The sequence below is a fragment of the Enhydra lutris genome, unplaced genomic scaffold (assembly GCF_002288905.1).
Source record: "Enhydra lutris kenyoni isolate GAN:26980312 unplaced genomic scaffold, ASM228890v2 scaffoldscaffold16, whole genome shotgun sequence".
NCBI classification, from domain to species: Eukaryota; Metazoa; Chordata; class Mammalia; order Carnivora; family Mustelidae; genus Enhydra; species Enhydra lutris.
Genome location: NW_019154100.1, coordinates 31,596,850 through 31,619,440, shown reverse-complemented (window position 1 = coordinate 31,619,440; position 22,591 = coordinate 31,596,850). Strand labels below are relative to the sequence as shown.

The 22,591-nt window shown below is 40.2% G+C and overlaps 1 protein-coding gene across 2 annotated transcripts in view; it reads left to right on the top strand.

The window, feature by feature from the left end:
• Nucleotides 1–22,591, top strand: part of LOC111147299 (phosphodiesterase 1C) — a 598,548-nt gene that overhangs the window by 195,023 nt on the left and 380,934 nt on the right. For both annotated transcript variants that reach the window (XM_022503266.1, XM_022503265.1), the window contains exon 3: nucleotides 12,173–12,344. In XM_022503266.1, the coding sequence (XP_022358974.1) occupies nucleotides 12,173–12,344 (172 nt within the window). The remainder of the gene's footprint in view (nucleotides 1–12,172; nucleotides 12,345–22,591) is intronic.

Here is a 22,591-nt window from a genome sequence, read left to right as displayed (position 1 = left end):
CCCAGGCACCCTGAAATGTGGCCAGTGTTAACTGAGATAGGATGTAAGTGTAAAATATCCATTGGACTTTGGGAAAAAAAAAAAAATACAAAACTTCATTAATATTTTTATATTGATTACATGTTAAAATGAAAATATTTTGGATTTATTGACTTAAAGAAAATGTGGGGTGTGTATATCTTTTCAAATTATTATCATCATTTTCTTCAGACAAATGCCTAGAAGTGAAATTGCTGGATTATATGATAGTTGTATTTTTAATATTTTGAGGAACCTCCATACTGTTTTCCACAGTGGCTGCACCAATGTACATTCCCACCAACAGTGCACAAGGGTTCTCTTTTCTCCACATCCTTGCCAACACTTGTTATCTCTTACCTTTTTGACAGTGACATGTGTGAGGTGATATCTCATTGCGGTTTTCATTTCCATTTCATTGATAATTAGTGATGTTGAGCATCTTTGCATGTAGCTGTAGACCATTTGCAAGTCTTCTTTTTAATAATTTAAATTTTAATTGCTACATAGACTAATGACTACCCTATTGGATAGCACAGCCCTTGGAAGTAATCAGAGAAGAAAACAAATAAATACTCAAACTCTTAACTGTATAGATGAAGAGTAAAATGTAAAATGCATAGAAATCTATGTTAAGGAATTTGACTATCTCTAAAGAATGGCAGTTTTTAAAGGAAAATACTCCAAAAGAAATAGATATATGGAATTCAGCAATAGCATGTGATGACATTGAAAAAATTGTGAAGTAATTACTTTGCTAAAAATACTTTGGATCTCAAGAGTTTTATAGGCAATTATATTCAAATATCAGGGAATAGGTTATTCCTGTGATGACAGCTACATAGAAGAAGAAAGTAAAGGCTAATCTTTATGAAGATAATTGCAAAAAGCTTAAAATAGAATTCTAGCAATGCAAACGTATAAATATACAACATGACCAAATAGAATTTATTTGAGTACTGCAAGGTGGCTTTACTATTATCAAGTGTTTTAATGTATAATCTAGATGTCGTACAGACATGGTCTTTCAGACATTTAAGCTCCATCCCACAACCAGTTTTAATTACTAAAATTCAATCAGTGAATTTTTCAGGGGTTCTCCAGGTTTCTTCTCCTTACTTGTCAGCATCATTTTCTGGGTCTATTGAATTTTTTGGTACACTTTGTGTTTTGTAGATGTTGATTTACTTTTTTTTCCCGGACAATAAACAAAAGATGAGACACAGCCTAGTCTTCATGATTTTCAAATCCTCTCCCCAATATCACTTTCATACAGCAACAAGTGAGTAAAACTGTTTTACTGTTTTGGAGAGATGGTTATGTTGCACTTCCACCCAGCATTTAACTTAAATGTGGATATCAGATTTAGATGTTCTTTGAAGGTTCTGCCGTTATTGCTGTTAGCTATGGTTCCAGCTTGGAGCCATCCTGCTGGACAGTTTCTGTTGTAGCCTTATTACAAATTTCCCTTCTGTAATTGAGTTTGTGAATATCTATCCCCCAAAATAAAAATAAATCAGTGATGATGGCTTTATCATCCATTGAGATGATTGTATTGTGTGCTGTTTTCCCTCCCTCCCCCTCCTCCCCTCCTTCTTTTCCTTCTTTTCTGTTCTTTTTTCCTTCTTCTCTTTCCTTCTTATCTGTTCTCTTCTCACCTCTAAATTCTCTTTGTTTTATAGGCAAAATAGTGTAACTCTTTCTTTGTTGTCTCTTTTCAATTCATACCTTTAGGGCTTTTCACCTACTTTCCCCCCAACCCCTTGTTTTATGAAATTATTTTTCCAACAAAGTTCCTCGGAGGAAATTTGATTCCATCTGGAAAATAAGTTTGTTTGTTTTTGTATTTTGCTATCAATACAACACATCAGTAGGTCAAACAGGGAAAGAGAGAGAGGGAGGGGAAATAATATATGATCACCTCAATAGATGATAAAGCCATTATCACTGATTTTTTTAATTTTTTGGGATAGACATTCAAAACTCAATTATAAAAGGGAAATTTATAATAAGACTACAACAGAAAATTTTATAGACATTTCATAAATGGAAAATTAAGTGAAGCTAGCAGAATCATAAGATTGCTTGCTATTGCCAGGATGGTTCAAAATTCTTCTGAAAGTTTTAGCTGATGCAGTAAGACACAAAACGGAAATAAGAGGCATAACGATTAAAAAGAAGGGAAAACTATTGTAGATGGCATATGTGCTTAGGAAAACAAAAACAATGAAGCCAAGAAGTCCTTAGAAAGAGTGAGAGTTTCGTAAGGAGAGACATTGTTAAGTAAATACAATAAATAAATAGCTATCTTATATCCCAGCAAAAACAATTTAGAAAGTGTAATCTAAAAATGTACTCTCTGGACAAGAGTGGGCAACCATATACACTGTCCACAAAAACAAAGAAAACCAAACCAAAACAAAACAACTACGATGAATTTCCAGAATCAAGGAAAACTAAACTTTACTGATGGAAATAAAAACCTTGAGTACATGCCAACCTTGTTGGCAGGTGACTGGAACCTGATACAAGCTATCTTAAGCTCAGAGTAGGGTGTGTTGGAAGGATACTGTAGTAGTTCACAAACCTATGAAGAGCTGTGAAGTCTGCAGATAGGAGGGATTACAACCAGGGACATGCCCCTCTCAGGATTCTTTTTTCCGGATTTCCTTAGGGTAGTAGCTTCATTTTCTTAGGCTTATTTAGTTATTGGGATGTGGTGTGGCTTGCACTAGCAACCTACTAAGAAAGAAAAAGGTACTTCCTTTTAGTTTCAGGGTGGAAAATACCAGGGAAGAGCTGTGATTATCCAAGCTTGGGTTGTATACCCCCCCTCCCTGACTAATCACTGAAGCCAGTGGAGTAACATAGGCAAAAGCCTGTAAGAGTCATATGGAATGAGTAATGTGGGAGGGAATATTCTCAAAATAAAATGAGAGGGGCTGTTACAATAAGGGAGGAAAATGTACTTGGGTAAATAAATACAACAGGTCTTCCATACAGGAAGGACTACTCATCTACCTGGATGAGAGCATGCTATATTGTTAAGATGATTATTCTTTTCCTTGAGAAATTAATTATAGTATTCTTAAGTACTGCCTCAGTATACACTCAAAAGGGAGAGTTCTCTTTAGAAATTGACAATGTGATTTTAACTGAAGTTTTCTTAGAGACATAAGCAATTAAAAATAGCCAAAAAAGAGAAAGGAGGCGGTCTTGCCCTATCGGATATTAATGGATACTGTGAAGTTATACCAAGTAAAGTAATGTGAGCCACTCATTAAAAAAACAGGTTAATCTAATGGTATAGCTCAGAAATAAACCCTAACATATTTGAGAATTTAAAATATGTCATTACAAGTGAAGTTGTATTCTTACATTTTGATAGAGGAGAATTTCTCACCCTGGTGTGTATGATATTAGAAATAGAGTTAAATTTAAAAACTTTTTAAAATTACAGGAGAAAAAAATCTCTGAAATGTTTTCAAAATCAAGAATTAGTATGTTAAAAGTAACAGAACGGTGCCTATGTGACTGATTTAAAGATATTCAAGTCTTTATCGACACCTTATTTTTTGCACTGTCATTGTTTTTAGTGAGCATAAAACTTCTCATCTGGGTTTCATTAACTTCGTTCTTGACCTCTGTGCTCCAGCCCCAGTTTTCCTACCCAGTGGAATTTCAGGACACTTATCCTCTCAGAGGGAAAGGATACCTACGAAACCATGTCACAGATATTTTGAGAATCATTGATGGTTTCTAAGAAATTTTTTTCACCCTTTTGGAGATTTAACTCTCTTTCCTCTGTGCTTTTGCAGGACTCTAATTTCTCAGCCTTTTGCCAGCATAATCTTTGTGTATTTTTTTTTTTTTTTTTAAATCAGGAACTGAGTTGATAAATCACTTGTCAGATTTAAATAGGATTACGGACCACATCACCTTGGGCTCCTCCTGCCAGCACTTCATCAGACTGCCACCATTAGACACACTTCAGAATGAATCTGTAGTTATTTCTGATTTAGATCCTTCTCATCTCGTTTTCTTGCTTTCTTAAGAAGTCTTTTCTCAACCCAATTAAACTCACCTTGCATTATTCATCTCCCCCTGCAGCCCAGACTTCCTTCTTTAAAGGAAGCTGCACACGGCTTCATGGAAGAGACTAAGCAACCTCAAGGCTCTCCCTAGCAGCAGATAGAGTGTATCTTATTTCTTTTGTAAAAGAATGTTTTTTTCATAATAGCAAATCTGGACTCTTCTGCTTGATCTACATTATGCATCTATTTATTTGCTCATAAATAAAGTAGAAACAGTGTGGTGGATCACCTGGAGCCCTGGATTAGGAGAAGGAGAATTTTGGGTCAAAGAAGCAATCTGCTGTTTTCTAACTCTGTGGTCTAGGTTATTAGGTCTCTTGGAGTCTTAATTGTCCTAGTGTTCAATAATATTTCAGTAATATTTACTTCCAAGGGTTGATTTGACGATTGAATAAGGTAACACAGGTGAAAGCCCTCTTTACAATGTCTAGCCCATAGCAACTGCTGAACAGTATTTGTTACATCTTGTTCTCTTGATAATCTCCATGGTACAGATGCTGCCACCAGAGTTTATGAGTCTGGAAGATTTATAATCAATCTAGAGGTTTCCTGGGGTGCACAAAAAGTTGTCTCTGTAAGGAGAAGGAAGAGGATTTATCGCAGAGACAGAGGGGAAATAACAGAAAAGGAGAATGTAATAAGCTTCAAATGAGAGTCAGGAACAAGTCAAGGGAGACAGGAAAGCTGGGGTGGGGAGGGGAGGGGAGCAGGCAGGAGCAGGTGACGTGGAGCAGGCTGAATGGAGTTGCTCGTCTCCTGCACCTGAGCCACATTATTTTTGGTACCCTGAAGGCTTAGTGTATCTATGATTTCCCTCATGGGGTTTTTGATATTATTGAGAGAGACCTGTGTGACTCTTATCTGTTTCCATATTTTTGCTTCTATTTAGTCAGGAACATTTCATGCCTTCAAAATCAGCTTAAAATAAATCAGAGCAGGGGAATTTTTATTTTTCATTTCGTCAGAGCAGACCATTCCAGTGCCCCTCGAGGGTGCTCTGCCCATATTTGTGGAGACTCAGAGGAAGAGTTGTTTCCTGCTCTCAGAGTTCAACTCCAAAAGGCCCACATCATATTGCCTTGGGAAGACGCATGGCAAGGGGCTGTTGTGATCCTTGTAAGGCAGGAAAAAGTAGCAGTTGGGATTCTGATTGTATTTTCTAGGATACAAAAACTGTGTGGGAACTCTGTGCTTTGGGTACCTCTTGAACCCAGCTTCACATCCTCTTGGCCCACTTTTTAAGTTCTAGCTGTACTGTTTTCTCTTTATTTATGTCCTAGGGATTCTCTGATGATGTGGGAATTGTCCTACAGTCATGCATAGATGACCCAGAAAGCCTAGGGAATTAATATCCTGTGGTGTTTTGCTTGTCCCTGGGAATAGAGCTTGCATATAAATGTTCCTTCTTCCTTTCCTCAGGAGGATAATTCTGAGCATCACTCACAGGTCTTCTGAAGATTTGACAGCTAGGGTACAAGGGATAGGAGGGAGGAGTTAGGATTATTTTATTATTATAAGGTACTAACACTATACATGAAGTGGTATGGTGGTATTTGGAAGTGGACTTGGATTAACTGTAAATGTATGTTGTGAATCTAGGGAGACCACCAAAAAATAAAAATAAAAATAAGAAAAGAACTATAACCATTATGCTAAGAAGGAGAAAATGGAATCACGTAAGATGTTCAATTAAAATGACACAAGGCAGAAAAATAATGAAAGACAAAAATAGGAACAATAACAAAAAAGAGCAACAAATAAAAAGCAGTAATGAAGATGGCAGATATTAATCCAGTTATGTCAATACTCATTTGAATGTCAAGGGTCTGAATGTACGAGTTAAAGGACAGAGATTGTCAGAGTAGATCAGAAAATAAGAACCAACTATAATTGCCTATAAGAAACCCACTTTAAATATAAAAATATCTCCAAAGTCAAAGGAAACAAAAGCGAAAATGAACTTTTAGGACTTCATCAAGATAAAAAACTTCTGCACAGCAAAGGAAATAGTCAACAAAACAAAGAGGCAGCCCACAGAATGGTAGAAGATATTCGCAAATGACACTACAAACAAAGGGCTGATATCCAAGATCTATAAAGAAGTCCTCAAACTCAACACCCAAAAAACAGAGAATCATGTCAAAAAATGGGCAGAAGACACAAACAGACACTACTCCAAAGAAGACATACAAATGGCTAACAGACACATGAAAAAATGTTCATCATCATTAGCCATCAGGGAAATTCAAATCGAAACCAGATTGAGATACCACCTTATACCAGTTAGAATGGCCAAAATTAACAGAACAGGAAACAACAAGTGTTGGAAAGGATGTGGAGAAAGGGGTATCCTCTTACACTGTTGGTGGGAATGCAAGTTGGTACAGACACTTTGGAAAACAGTGTGGAAAATCCTTAAGAAATTAAAAATAGAGCTGCGCTATGACCCTGGAATTGCATGACTGGGTATTTACCCCAAAGGTACAGATGTAGTGAAAAGAAGGGCCATATGTACCCTAATGTTCATAGCAGCAATGGCCATAATCACCAAAGTGTGGAAAGAGCCAAGATGCCCTTCAACAGATGAATGGATAAAGAAGGTATGGTTCATATATACAGTGGAATATTACATAGCCATCAGAAAGGATGAATATCCAACTTTGCATCAGCATTGATGGGACTGGAGGAGATTATGCAGAGTGAAATAAGTAAAGCGGAGAAAGTCAATTATCATATGGTTTCACTTACTTGTGGAGCATAAGGAATAACATGGAGGACATTAAGAGAAAGAAAGGGAAAGTGAATTGAGGTAAATTGGAGGGGGAGATGAAGCATGAAAGACTGTGGACTCTGAGAAAAAAACCGAGGGTTTTGGAGGGTAGGAGGGTGAGCCTGGTAGTTGGTATTAAGGAGGGCATGTATTGCATGGAGCACTGAGTGTGGTGCCTAAACAATGAATCTTGGAACACTGAAAAAATAAAATTAAATTAAAAAATATAAAAACTCATATAGATTAAAAGTATATTGGTGGAGAAGAATATGCAGTAGTAATAACTATATTAATTTCAAACAGAGAAGATTCAAACAAGCAAAACTATCAGGGATAAAAGGGAATTGCTAATGATAGAGGGCTTAATTCTCCAAGAAGACCTAACAGTCCTTAATGTGTATATGCCTAACAACAGAGTGTCAAACTATGTGAGGCAAAAACTCATAGAATTGCATAAAGAAATAGGAGGTGAATTCACTATCATAGATGAAGACTTCAACACCCTTCTCTCAGAAATGGACAGATTCAGCAGACAGAAAATCACCAAGAATGTAGTTGGACTCACCACACCATCAATTTTGGTGGAACTGAAAATCTGTCTCTAAATCAGGGGCATTTATCTTTTTGTATTGAGTTATGGACCCCTTTGAAAATCTAATAACAAATCTGAAACCTCCCCTCAGAAACAAACACAAAGATTTATTTATCAAAAAGTTGCTATAAATAAAAATCAGGTCTTTTTACACTCTGAAGTTTTCATCACAAATCAATTTTAATAGGAATAGTTATAAATGGATAGTTCTTCAGGTGCTAATTAGGAAAAAAATGTGGAAATATTTTTTCTGATGTTATTATCATAAATCTTTAGAAGGACTTCCCTTTCTCTGGGATTGGATAGTGAGAGGGAATATACCATAAAGTTATATATAGCAAGGGATATGGGATTCCTTATGTGCACCAAGAGTGACCTGTATACTGAATATATACTAACTCTTGTATATATATATATATATAGCACTCTTTATGTATATAGATGCTGTTTTAATGAATGAAATAAAATTAATTTAAAAAGAGAAAGAAGCCTGCACCATCAATCAACTGAATATAATCGATACCTGCAGTTTGTTTCCTCCAACAACAGTGGGATACACCACATTCTGGGTCATAAAACACATCTTAACAAAATTTAAAAAGAATAGAAATCATGCAGTGTCTATTCTTAGACCACACTGGAATTAAACCAGAGACCAAGAACATTCTCCATTTGAGACACCTAATGGAGAGAGAGCTTAGGTTCCATGACCCTTCTGATTCATTCACTGAGAAAATGGTGAAAAAGCTATTATGAATTTGTTAGTGCTTATACATGAATTTGTAATTTATTAATCATCTATATATACTTAAAAATTAGTCATAAATATGTGTAAGACTTTACTTCATCTACAGATAAGACGAATTCATGGACCCTTTCATATTACCATGCTATTCCTCACAAATTCACTGCTTTGTAGCATGCCAGCCTCCTTTCTCAAACACAGATAGAGCCTTAGTTCTTTTTTGTCTAAAGACTTTATAAATGACTAGCATTTTATTCAAGGTACTTTACAACTTGTCCAACCAGCCTTTGACCTTTTCTCTGGTCACCGTCCTCTCTCACTTTGCTCCAGCCTTTACAAGCTACTTTGTTATCCTCTGAGCCTTTGCACATACTATTTGCACTGGGAATGTTCTGTTCTCTGTTTTTTCACCTACTGAAGATCTGTTTCTGCTTTAGATCCCTATCATATGTGACGTTATTTGTGTAGCTTTCCCCTGAGCCCCGAAGCAGTGTGGGTGAGCCCTCCCCTGTCTCCTAGAGCACTTCATTTGCCCTTAGTTATGGCGCATTGTGATTGCTTATGGGTTCATCTTTCTATTTCTGTGGGCCGGAATGGGACCTGGCATATTGAGGGAATTAAATATGTCTATATTGAATGAATAAAAAGAATGAAGGGAAATGGGCAGGGAGTTTATTGTAAGGTCTTCATTTAGATTAAATTTAAGAAAACAGGCTGCCTCTGTTGTTCTTCCTACTAGAACCAGACCTTAGTTAACATAGAACAGACCTTTATTGACATAGAACCAGACCTTCATTAATAGGACCAGATCTTATTAGGATATCTGTTTAGGACTTTAGAAATGCTGTACTGCTTTTCAGGACTTGGAGGCATCTGTTGCTTGGCACTAGTGTGGTTTAATTTTCTTTTGATTAATACAAAGGCGGTTTGGATGTGGGATATCCCAAGGGGAACAGTCATAGCCATGGTCCTTGACAGAGTTGTTTGCTGACCCATATGTGTCCTTAGTGAAGGTTCAGAGATCTTTGTGAGATACTCCCCTTTGGGTATAAAGTTCTTTTGACCTTAGTGACAAAGCTGTCCTTTAGGTGATTTCTTCTGTTGTAGGCTGCTGGTAGCTGGTTAGGGCCCTGGGGAGGCATCCCCAAGTGCATACGGATTTATTCTTTGACCACCTATCACATGCATATGCATTAACTGGGAGTGGTTGTTACCCCTCTGTGCACAACCCCTCAAACCCCGTAAAGAGCCTTTACGTGAATTAGAAAAAGGTTCTCCCGGGGCGCCTGGGTGGCTCAGTGGTTAAAGCCTCTGCCTTCAGCTCAGGTCATGATCTCAGGGTTCTGGGATCGAGTCCCGCATCGGGCTCTCTGCTCAGCAGGGAGCCTGCCTCCTTTTCTCTCTCTGCCTGCCTCTCTGCCTACTCGTGATCTGTCTGTCAAATAAATTAAAAAAAAAAATCTTTAAAAAAAAAAAAAAAAGAATAAGGTTCTCCCTTGGCACCAGTGAGGTAGAAAAAGCCAACCCCTTCTGGATGGACACAGCTCCATGGGTGCATGTCTTGACAACCCATTGGTATCTTTATGCAAGGATAAAAGCTTTCTTTTCTTTGGGAAGAGGATAACAAGCACAAGCAGATGATAATCGGATAATAGCAATAGTAATACTCTCAGGCTCCACTTACAAATTTTTTTTTTTGCTTATAGACTTCTTTATAATAGCTATTTTTATAGTATTTATTTGTATTTTTATAATAACTTTATTTTTATATTTATTTTTTATAATTATATTTTTATATTTATATATTTTTAGTATTTAATTTATAGTAAATGAATAAAATTTATTTTTATTTTTATTTTTTATAGATTTTATTTATTTATCAGAGAGATAGAGAGAGCACAAACAGGCAGAGCAACAGGCAGAGGGAGAGGGAGAAGCAGACTTCCCACTGAGCAGGGAGTCCAATGTGGGGCTCAATCCCATGCCCTTGGGATCATGACCTGAACTGAAGGCAGACTCTTAATGAGTGAACCACCCAGGCACCCCAAATAACTTTTTATTTTAGAACAGCTTTAGGTTTGCAGAAAATTTGCAAAGGTAGGATTGAGAGTTCCCAGATGCCCCATTCCCATTTCCCCTATTACTTATCTCGTATTAATAGGTACTTTGTCATAATTAATGAACTAATAGTGATGAATTATTATTAACTAAAGTAACTACTTCATTCAGATTTCCTTAGGTTTTTTTTTTTTAAAGATTTTCCTTATTTATTTATTTGACAGAGGTCACAAGTAGGCAGAGAGGCAGGCAGAGAGAGGAGGAAGCAGGCTCTCTGCTGAGCAGAGAGTCTGATGTGGGACTCGATCCCAGGACCCTGGGATCGTGACCTGAGCTGAAGGCAGAGGCTTAACCCACTGAGCCAGCCAGGCACCCCGGATTTCCTTAGTTTTTACCTAATGTCCTTTTACATTTCACGGTCCCATCAGGACACCACATTCCATTTAGTCATCATGTCTTCTTAGACTCCTCTGGACTGTGATAGTTTCTCAAACTTTCATTGTTCTTTGATAACCTCAACAGTTTTGAGGAGTATTGGTCAGGTGTTCACAGAGAATGTCCTTCATTTGGGGTTTGTCTGATGTTTTCTCCATGACTAGACTGGGTATTTGGATAGATTTTTATTATTATTTAGGTATGGTAGGACCCACAGATTCAGAGATGACTGCCATTGAAAAGATAGTTTTGTGATGCTTGCAGATCCCCAAAAAGGGGGTACATGTCTCACCATGGAAGCCATGCAGAGGGGCACTGAGATAAGTTATAAGGCAGAGCTGGGGTGGAGGAAACTGTGGGCAAGTGACTTTATTGTGGCTTCTGTAGGGAGTAATGGGCAAGGCAGGGTAAGCAGGCTTAGGACTGGCTAATTTGAATAATTTCAGTGGACTGTAGAGCATAGGAGCTGTCCCTAGTTGCTCTGTGGTGAGTGGGGCAAGTAAATGGTCGCCCAGAGAGCAAAAGCTCAGTAAAGGAGGTATTGTGGGGGTGGACTCTGGTTTGGTTGGTTTGTATTTGAAAAGCAAGGTGACTCAGATGCATTATTGAGTTGTCCAGAGCAAGGCATGTCTGGGATATGCACATAGGACTGATGTTAAAACATCAGGTTGACAGAAGCTAGGAATATGCTTAATACACTGGGCCTATATGTTTTGGGAAGGAAGACCATAAAGGTGATGTGCCAGTCTCATCACATCCTATCAAGAGTACATGATTTCGGTGTAACTTGTCCCTGTCAATGTTGCCCTTGATTGCCTGGCTGATCAGGCCCTATTTTGTGACACTATTACCACTTCATGTTTGCCTTTAGTGTTCATCTCATATATTTGAAGTGTTTGTTGGGTAGAACATCAGTAAACATACAGTGTAATTTCCTTGGGTCTTGATCTTTTAGAAGACTTAAACTGCCTAGAGTGAGCTCTGGGTTTTAGAGGTGGGGCCCTGTTTGAAGTGGGTGTCTCTACAGAATGGAGTCTTGAAGCTTGGTCCTTGCACATGCTGATTTCGTAAGGGACACTTGTGTCTGAACAGCCTTATTCTTCTCTAAAATGGTAATCTTTGTATACTTCCAGTTGTTCAATAAATATATATGTAAATGTCAACAGCTCTACCAGGAGTTGGAGTTGATCACCCCTGAAATGAGACAAGATTGATATCCTTAATACTTAGCTATGGGTCAAAATATTCAGGATGTTAGCTTATTTTCTGCATTTAAATTTAAAACTTCCTGGTAGCACCAGAGGTTGCCTGACCAGTATCTTTTGGAACCCTCAGATGATGGTGGAGATCATGAGAAATATATGTTTCCCTCCTTTGCTTTTGAAAATCCTGAGTTGGGCAAGGCAGGACATGTTGTTGGTTGGTAATTGACGGCACACCTTTCTCCCCTCATACCTCAGGGTCTAAGTCGCAGAACTGTTTGTGGAACTCCCTCATCGACGGGCTCACAGGGAATACCAAGGAAAAACCACGGCCGATGATTGTCCATGACACCCGACCACCAGAAGAGATCCTAGCTGATGAATTGCCTCAGCTCGATAGCCCAGAAGCCTTGGTGAAGACATCCTTCAGGTTTGGTGGCTTGCAGTCAATTTGTTCCTTCTTATTTGCCGCAGAGTTATTTCAATCCAGTTGGGTGCGTCGTTAGCGTGGCCAGCAAATTACCTCATTTCTCTGCACTGAGTAAATTAGAATTGATGAAGGAGTGTTGGAATTAATATGAGCTGGACTTCTGGCTGGATTTCCTGAATGTAGTGAAGATGCTATCAGTAGTTAAGTTGCTGTCGGTATTTAATTGGTATTGTCATTTAAATGCTGAGGCAAAGGATTTACTGATGTTGGCAATTTGAATTGGATTAATGAGTCTTTTGCTTCAAAGGAGGATGACGGATGGAGATAAGTGCACAGAGAAGCATGTGTGGGAATGAATTCAGCGCCATGCTTTTACATTAAATGGCTGGGGGAGGGTTTCCAGTCGTAAGACACGTCAGAGCTGCTGCTTCCTGAAATGATCTGCAGAGGCTGCTGACTCTGTTCTTGTTCATCTTTTCGTCTTCCGTCTAATGTAGGGACCTCTTGCATTTTCTTCCTATACTGGACTCTACTTCCTCATGACTCTGGCATTTACCTTTCCACCATGTCAAAGAAAAATTAATTTGAGTATGGGATGTGGTGGATAAAAGTAATTTCTCCCCTTGAATGGGTCTTTGAAGTTCACTTTTGAAATACACTGCAGGGCTGGTATCCGAAATTAAGGTTGATTTTTTTTTTTTTTTTTTTTTTGGTCAGCCTGCCTTCCTCCCGTCTTTCCTCCTTGTTACCCTAGTTTTATGTCTTTCACTTTTATTTCCATTATAGAAGGCTTTCATACTCTTCCCATGGCTAGCAGAACATAGAAACCTCACTTTTTCTCCTCCCATAAACAACTCAGACAACTCTTGGCATCCATGAAAAATGTACTCTCTCTGGCATCCAGGTGATGTGTGTAATTGCTCAGTAAAAGCCATTTCATTGTGCGAAGCTTCTTAGTGTAGACTGAATTATAGATGAGCTCTGAAAAGCAGGGATGAAGAGGTATTCGGATTTCTTTATGTAATGTGACTGATGCAGTGGTGGGACAAGAATTGCAAAGCAAATGTTTTTCTTTTTCTTACTAAAGGTTTGGTTACTGCATTGTGAGGTTTTACATAAAATAAAACCCACTCAGGTAGAGAGAAGTAACTTCCATGAACCTGTGACTCTTGGCACATGACTATGGACGGGAGAGGGAAGGGCGAAAGGCTTTCTTGGGCTGTGTGTTCTCCTTTTGGAGTGTCTCTGGTGGAGTTCACCCCTTTACCTGGGGTCTTCTATAGCAGCTCCTTCCAGCCCAGAACAGGTTCATTGTCCTCTTCAATGAACAGCTAAAGAGGCATTCTCATGAAAAGAACATCTCATTTGCTTGCCAATTCTATTACCAGCATCTCTCCTCGTGGCCTTCAGTGCTCTTTAATAGAGAAAATGTACTGATGGCCATGAACTTTATTTGATCTGCTGGTTGCGTTATGTATCAATGTCTGGGTTCCAGAAAAAAGATTCAGTTATGTTTGTTAAGGTTGGGACTTACTGTTGGTGCCTTGTAAGACTTGGTGCAGTAAGAAAAATGTGGCAGGTGTAAATATACCAACCCTTCAGCAATTGAAGCTAGAAATCCATTAGCATTTGTTATTCGTTTATTTGTCTCCTTAATACAGCTGTGTGTTTTTCTGGCACCATCCTTTCTTCTGAAGAAGATAAGTGTTTTCCATGGCAATGTTAGAGGGTAAATATCCTCTAATGTCATTTTCCTTAACTGTGGTGGTCACGTCAGTTGTGGGATTTGTTGTACATAAATTATCATAAGCAAAGTACTGACATGTGGAAACAGTTTATTTATCAAGAAATATATTAGATCAGAATCAAGGTTACCCATGTAGTAGTGCTGCTTGTTTTCTATGTGGTTTTTGGATTGCAAAGAAATGAGTCGTCACTGGATTTTAAATAAGGCTGATAAGAATCTATCATTTATGTGTTCTCTCTTGCCTCCCCACTCCCCCATTTCACATTTCACTCCAGTGGAAAAAAAGTGAGACTTGCTGACTTCCTAATGCCAGTGACTCTGGGAAATCTAGGACGAATGGTTTGTTTTACCTGCACATTTTTAAATTTCAAGAGTGCATCAGTGATCAGTGCTCTTGGTCCCTGAGATAACTCTTTTTATTAAGCAGTACAGTCTTACCTCTACTGAGGATGAAATGTTGGGCTCTTCTTTCTGACTCTGAAAAGTCAGAGCTGCTCAACCCCTATAAGTGTGTGTGTGTGTGCACGCATGTGTGTGTGCCTGGGTGCATATAAACACATTTATGCACACCTGTATACACAGTTAAGGCACCTGGGCATGTGATTGTTAATATCCTGTCTTTCTCAATTATGGAGGGTCTTCTTTGCTGAAGAGGAGCCCATGGTTCTCATCAATTTGCATTGTCTGTCCTCATAGCTACTCTGTAAGATTGTTACCACTGAGCAACATAGTGGCAACTTTGCATACTCCCTTCTCTTTCTCCTTGTTTCCACTTGGGGAGCCATTAGGAAACCTGGGTCATGAAATAGGGTCATCAGCTTTTATTATCAAATAAGATCTAAACTGCAGTGACAGTAAACCCAATGTGCCAGATTATCAGGAAGTCTAGTCTTTTCTTGGGGGTTTGTCTCCCTAACTGTATCCAGGGACTCCAGACTTACTGACATTGGTTACAGACTCAGCCCTTAGCGGGCTCTGCCTCCTGTCACCAGCCAGGGCAATGGGGTCTCACACTGAGGGTGGACTTTGGGACCTCAGTGAAGTTCTAAGTCTGTGTCCAGTCCAGATCTCTTCTTTCTTCTGATGCCTCCTCCAGCTGGCTTCTGTTATCTTTTCCTGACACCTGATCTTAGCACCATCACAGTTTCTCAGACGTATGCTAATGATGTTGATCCTTAGAAGGAAGGGGTCAGTTGTTTGATATCACTTTCCCTAGAAATCTTTTCTAGCTCTCTGCAAGTATGTGGAGAAAATTACATACAAGCCACTCCCAGGACAAAGGAATGCATACTTGTATTTATGTTTGTATAATATTTCCATTCAAGTAATTCCTTCTCGATCAAAGAGACAGCCTGCCCTAAAGATAGATTCTATTCACTATTTCCAAAGATAGGAAGCATTTATAAATTTAAAAATGGTAGGTGTCTTTCAAAAAAACTTCTAGAGTTTGTATGTTTCAGTGTCCCCTGCCGACTCCGTATTGCAACAACAATAATGGTAGACTTCTTATATTGCCAGGCATGACCCTAACAACCCAAAGATGATGCCCATTTTAGAAATGGAGAAATTGGCCCAGAAAAGGAGAGCCCATAGTTTTGATTGAGTTCAAGCTCAAGCTAATAAGGACAGTTTGCTTGCTAATCGCCAGTCATCAATGAAGCAGAAGCAAGGCATAGCTTGGGTAGGCTTTAGGTCTTACTTAGGCTTTAGCAGCCCCTGGAATCCCACCCCAAATAAAGGTATCCTCTATAAACTCACATAAAAGGCATGCCTGTCAGGGCGCCTGGCTGGCTCAGTCAGAAGAGCATGCAGCTCTTGACCTTGGGGTTATTAGTTGGAGCCCCATGTTGGTCGTACAGGTTACTTAAAAAATAAGTATATAAACTTCTTAAAGAAACAAAATGATTGTGATGCAAACGTGGCTTCAGGACACTCCTCTTCTAACCAAACAGCCACTGGCAGCCAACACTCTGTTTATGTCAGTTAGCAATAATGCAAGGGGGTGTAGCAGAAACTGAGAACTTGACACACAGATTTAAAATAACGATTTTAGAAAATAAGAGGCACTGCCTCAATCCCCCAAGGCTTGTAAGTCAACAGTTGAGGTGTGTGCAAATGCCATCTCAATTCTGAATGCGTTCCCTGGCACGCTCCCTGCCAGTCCTCCTCTTTGCTGGGCAGCGGTGAGGAGGCAAAGATCCCATGTCTCAGGGCAGACAGTTCTGCAGAGTCTTGAGGGGAAGACCAATGCATGAAGGGAAGGGACTCCTCATTACAGTCCAGGTTCAAATCCCAAGCAGTAACCCTGGCAGCTAACAGTTTTGTGTGGTTGTACTATGGACTTTAGTCTTTAGTTCTCATGAAAGGAGTATTCTAAGTTACCCAGGAAAATAAAACTCCTGAAAGTGGCTGTACTGGGCTTTATTTTTTTCCTTTTTTAAAGATTTTATTTTTGGGGGCATCTGGGTGGCTCAGTGGGTTAAAGCCTCTGTCTTCAGCTCAGGTCATGATCCTAGGGTCCTGTGATTGAGCCCCACATTGAGCTCTCTGCTCAGTGGGAATCCTGCTTCCTCCTCTCTCTCTCTCTGCCTGCCTCTCTGTCTACTTGTGATCTCTCTTTCTCTCTGTCAAATAAATAAATAAAATCTTTTTTTTAAAGAGATTTTAGAGAATCATTGGACCAGATGATACTGAATATTCCTTGGAACTCTGAAATATTTTGCTGTATTAGTTGGAGCAGGTCAGTGATCTCATCTGGCCTCAGTTTCTTCATCTTTGAAATAGGGATAAAGGTGCCCACTTCCCAGGATTGGTGGGAGGCTTTAAAGGAGGTAATATAAATGAAAGACAAGCATACGCACAGTATGTGACATCTGGATACTAATCTCTTTCTTTCAGCTCTCACTGGAAGCCTTCTATGCCTTTGAGCATTATACACATGGAGTAAATAGGATCAGACTTGGGTTTTGTGGCTCCAGAGGCAGACATTATAGGCTCTGAGAGTTTGCTAAGCTTCCAGCATGAAGAATCTGCTTTTAAGACCTGAGACTTTGGAAAAGAAGAAAGTGGGAAATTGGAAGGGGAGGTGAACCATGAGAAACTACGGACTCTGAAAAACAATCTGAGGGTTTTGAAGGGGCGGGGGCTGGGAGGTTGCGGGAACCAGGTGGTGGGTATTAGAGAGGGCACGGATTGCATGGAGCACTGGGTGTGGTGTAAAAACAATGAATACTGTTACGCTGAAAATAAATAAATAAATAAATAAACAAACAAACAAATAAAAAAAAAAAAGAAGGTGGGAACTGTAACTAAAAAAATAAAAGCATAATTGTCCATAAAGTAGACACTCCTGGGAATTATACACCCTGATGCCCGTTTCCTTCTTCCTCATGACATCTTTGAGCTTGTTGTTCTGCTCAGGTTTTTCTTTAAAGAGATGAGAGAGAAAACTGAACCTGGAGCTTGAGGAAGAGAGACAAGCCCTACCAGTCTGATTAGTGACAGGACTCTGAGGGCCCAGAGAACAGGAAAGAGCTGGCTGCCAGCAGCCCTTTCTTTCCGTGGCCTCTAGTGTGCACAGTTGCAAAGGTGAGACCCAGTCCAAGTTGCACTGGGAGGCAAAGAAACCAATGTTTATTGAACATCTCCTATGGCCGGGAACCGGACATTCATTTGCTCCTTTGATCTCTCCAAACCAGGGCAAGGTGAGTATCGTAATCCCAGTTGTACAGGTCAGGAAACTGAGGTTCAGAGAGATGAAACAGTCTACCCAGAGTCACTCAGCAGATGGCAGAGCTAGGAATTTCAGCCTGGTCCACCTGGCTCCAGAGCTGTGCATCACCTTGGCTTCTGGGTCTGTCATTGGTGAGTAAGACAGTGTGATCGGTTCTACTAATTTGGATGTGGTGATTGGGATACATAGTTTGATGCTTCTCCTGTGAGACCTACCCTGTTATTTTGTGCTAAATCCTTTCTCTAGTTCAGATTTATGTTTTTAAGCCGCCCATGCTTTTGGATAGGGCCCCTTTAAAGGCAGCACTTCTCAAACGTTATGAATGAATTCCTTTAGGGATCCTGTTAAATGCAGATCCGGATTCAGTAGGTCTGGGTTGCAGCCTGGGAATGTGTACTTCAAACAAACTCTCAAGTGATGGGAGGCTCTGAGGACCACCCTCTGAGTGGAAGGGACTGGGCTTTGGACTGTCACAGATACCAGTTTGCAAATGCTCTTCTAACTCATGTGATCTGAGTCTCAGTTTCCTCGTTTTACAAATGGAGACCTAAATAACAACACAGGTTTTGGGGACTGTTGCTGGGATTAAGAGGGCTAATGAATGTGATGTAGCCATTAATTCCTTCTCTCCCAGTTTTCAAAACCCTCCACACCTTGACCCCTGTTTACGAGCATGGATTGTGCAACGAACCGCAGGCTGGGAACAGGAGCCCTGTGGGTGCTTTCTGTGCAAGGCTATCCTGGCCTGACCTCCTTAGATGCTGGCAGAGATTCTGAAGCTGTCCAGGGCATTGGCCATCTCGGTTACTTCCCTTGAGCCATGTGACTCCCAACATGGGTTAAGTTACCAAGTTTTGATAATTTTACATTTGGAAGAATAGCATGCTTGGTCCCCAGAGAATCACTGGGGTTTTGATGAGCTTCTCTTCCCACTGAGAATGGACTTATTTGGGCTTTGGCAAAAGTGTTCTCGATTCTATACATAGCTTACTAAGAATATGTTGCAGAGAGTAGAACTGCATTGAGCCAACGCCCTCAGCTATGGATGAGATTAAGGCCTTGTCAGATCCCATTTAACGGATTGTGTTTTCCATGCAGAATTAAATCGTTGAACTCATCCTCATTTTGGGTTTTGGCAGTCATTTTTCCACTAGGGGCTACTGCCAAGAAGCCAGTTTCTGACTTGATTACTTTCAGGAAATGTGCAATCTGGCTGATGATACGGTGTGGTGTGGGGCTGCGGCCCCTGCAGCTTCGGACCCCACCCCAGGATGAGTCATGGGTTAAAATTCCCAATTAGCTCATGGGAAGTCTGGTCACACATCTTTCTCTATCACCGTATGTTGGTCACCCACTGGGACTTTCGGGACACCTACTTCCCTGACTTAGTGCTGCCTCCCTGGAGTTGACATTTTCCCCTTCTGGTCTTTGCTAATCCTAATTGTAGAGTCTTCCTTAAGTTTGTTAAGGGGAAAAAAGGAAAGAATGAATTTAGAGGGATTTTTTTTTTTTTTTTTTTTTTTTAATTCAGAGGAGTTTCTATTGCAAAGATGGCTTCCCATTAGGAAAATATTTAGGCTTCTTTTTGGTAAGTAAGTTTTTATGGACAGATTTTTTTAGTGTTGGAAATTAACAAAGTGTGGAACATGCAGACATTATTCCTCTTGTATTCTTCCTGGTCCTTTCATAGTATTTTGGGAAAGAGGGTATCTATCTTTGTGGCAGCCATGCGAATGCACCTTTCACATCTCTAAGCACAAGGAGTGTACTTGGCCCAAGACCCGAGCTTCTGTATGAGAAAATTTGTTTTGGTGATGGCTGAGCCTGTGTTTCCCAAGGGTACTCTCAGCCAGTCACTGAGAGCATCAGAGATGCTAAGACTGGCCATTCCTGGGAGACATGGGACTTCTCTAATGGTGACTTTGGTTTGAGGACTCCATGATGGCCTTGCTGAACTTTCTTTGGAACTGTCCCATAGTCTAAGATATTTCCATTCAACCTTCCTTCCTTTTCTCCTTCACTGGGTGTCAGACCTGCATCCCAAGTCTGCCAGCCTCCCTGGCTTCTTCCCCATGTTCTCTTACAGATGGTCCCCTGATATATTTCTTGTAGGTCTAATCCTGTCTTGGTATCTATTTCTAAGAAGACCTGGGCTAACGCAGTCCCCTGTCTCACTGTGATCTTCTGCTGGCTTACGACTGTGGGCTCAGATCCGAGGCTTCCGGCCTCAAGATCCTGGGTCAGTCCCTCTATTTAATTTAACATTTTGTAGTTGATGTTGTGCCTTCCTCATGGGCTCTAGTGCTGGGGTAAATATGGGGCAGGCCACAATTTTCTTTATTTCTTTAGTATCTTGTACTTTTATTGCCTATAAAAGACTTTGTGAAACATTTGGATTCACTAGAGAAACTATAATATAAAGAGGGGAGAATTTTAAACCATTCCCAAAATACATCTGTTTCTGTTGTCCAAGAGAAATGCTCAAAAATGCTGAACATCATGTAGATGATTTGTTTATGGACACACTCCGGTTTCCAGCCAGTGGACTTGTCTCCAGAGCTGAGTTCCCCCAGAGAGTGCATCCTTCTTCAGACCAGACACATTCTCACTGGACTATTGGGGAATCCAGACTTCCAAGCACAGAAATGGACTTCACCTGAGGTATCCTCAGCACCACAATGTATACCCCTCTGAATAACTCCTAGAAGCACATTGTACAAAGTGTAAGTAACTCATCCTTAAATAACCCTACAGGGAGTATCAGGAAGCTTCAGTACTGTCAAGTGGGGGGCAGGGGTTGGGACACTCTGGGAACCTCTATTTCCCTGCCAGTGTGATGTGTGGACCAACCTCCTGTGCTTCCTGATTAGCAAAAGGAACTTCTGCCTTAGGCCACACAGAGACCTAAAGTGTGCTGGGAATCCTTGATGTTCTGTCACAAATGAAGGAAGGCCTCCCCACCCCCAGCCCTCCTCTGGCAGTGCTTTGAGACTCGTTGGTTTCTGGTTATGATTCTAATACACTTCTGATCAGTTGGTCCAGATTCCTGCCCTTGGCTACTTTGTCTCCATGACAGCCTTACTGGTCAACTTTCCAGTCTCAGTCCAAGGTTATTTCTGAGGTTTAGCCTTAGGAGCTCATGGGAACATCTGGGTCCTGGCCAAACCACACAGAACCTAAGAGACAACTTGTGAAAGCTAAAACCTAGCCTTCTACTACCTAATGTTACTGGCCACTGAGTGTACTTGGATGTAGACCTTTTTTGGTTTTGTGGGAGGATGTCTTTCTAGAGAGAGAAGAAGACATACAGCTCTAACCACTGCTTCTCTTCTGCTCTGGTTTCCCTTCTCCCTATAATCCTCTGAGTCAGAAAAGCTGGACCTTGGTTTTCCACTTCTCCTACTTTATATCCTCCTCCTCCCCAAAACCAGGTCTTAGGCTTAGGCTTAATGGTAGATGAGGTAAAGAGACAGATTGGCCTACTGATATGGGACCCTACACTGGGAAATATCTCAAAAGCACCATATGTTATTTCTTATAAACTTTCTGTGATGAATGACTTTACTGTATTTTTTTTTGCAGTAAAATTAAAGTATCTGAATAAAAATAAAGCAAAGCCCTTTAAAACTGTGTCCAGTGATAATGCAAATAGGATATCACTTGATTGGTTGTTGGTCCCTCTCCTCTGCAGTGGGGGCTCTTGGTTATATTATTATATCATAATAACATGACCCTGCATTTTACTCTACAGAAATTTTTTTTCCCTACTTACAGCGTTAGGGCAGGGGTTCTGCCCTTGTAGCAGGGAAGGAGCAATTTCCTTCTTAATAGAAACTTTCTAATACCAGATGCTATCTTCCCATTCAAGTGCTCACTCTACACTTACATCCTATGCTGTGCAATGGAGCCACATGGGGCACCCCCTTGGCCCTCACATTGATTAATGAATATGATGGCACTTGGTGTAACCACAAAACAGGCCACCTTGGATCATGGTGTCCATGAAAGAGAAGCAAAAGGAGCAGTGTGAGCCAAGATTTGGAGGCAGGATGATAGGCTGAAGGAACTGGATTTGTGTGTAAGGCAGTATTGGAAAGGTAAAGTAGGAACCAAATATGGTAGGTTTACCGTGGGTGTAAGGTTCAGTTTTATTCCATAGGCACAGATCTTTAGAGCTCTTATAAAATCTTCAGGGAAACAGAAAGAAGATTGCATTATCCATTAAGTTACAGAACTAGGAATTACATTTTCATGCCTCAGTCCCCTACACACAGAGCATCAAACAAAGGTTTCTGACCTTCAGCAGAGATGGAAAAATGGAGCTAGAGAGAAGCATGGGGTCTAAATACTGAAGGTGCCTGGAGGATGTATATGGACAATTTGGGGAAGAAACCTGTGAAAATATGTTTTTCCACATGGATTGGAACTGAGACCATTTTTTTTATTACTTCTAAATGCAGTGGTAGCTAATGGGTATTGACTAGACAGCCCCATATCTATAACCTACCTGCTCCCCATTTATTGATTACTTAACAGAAGTGCAGCCAGAAGTGAATTTGCTACAGTAAATTACCTCCAGACCCTGGGGGTCAGCTTAATTGTGGAAGGATTGTTATTTGAACAAGAGCTACAGACATACTTGTCCTCCTTTGGAAGAGGTGATAATTCTGGCTTCGGTGATATAGCTCAAGTAGTTGGAGGCAGGCACATTGCAAATTGCCCAAGAGTGTGACTTGAACACTGTCTGCAAAGTCAAAAACAGGAAGA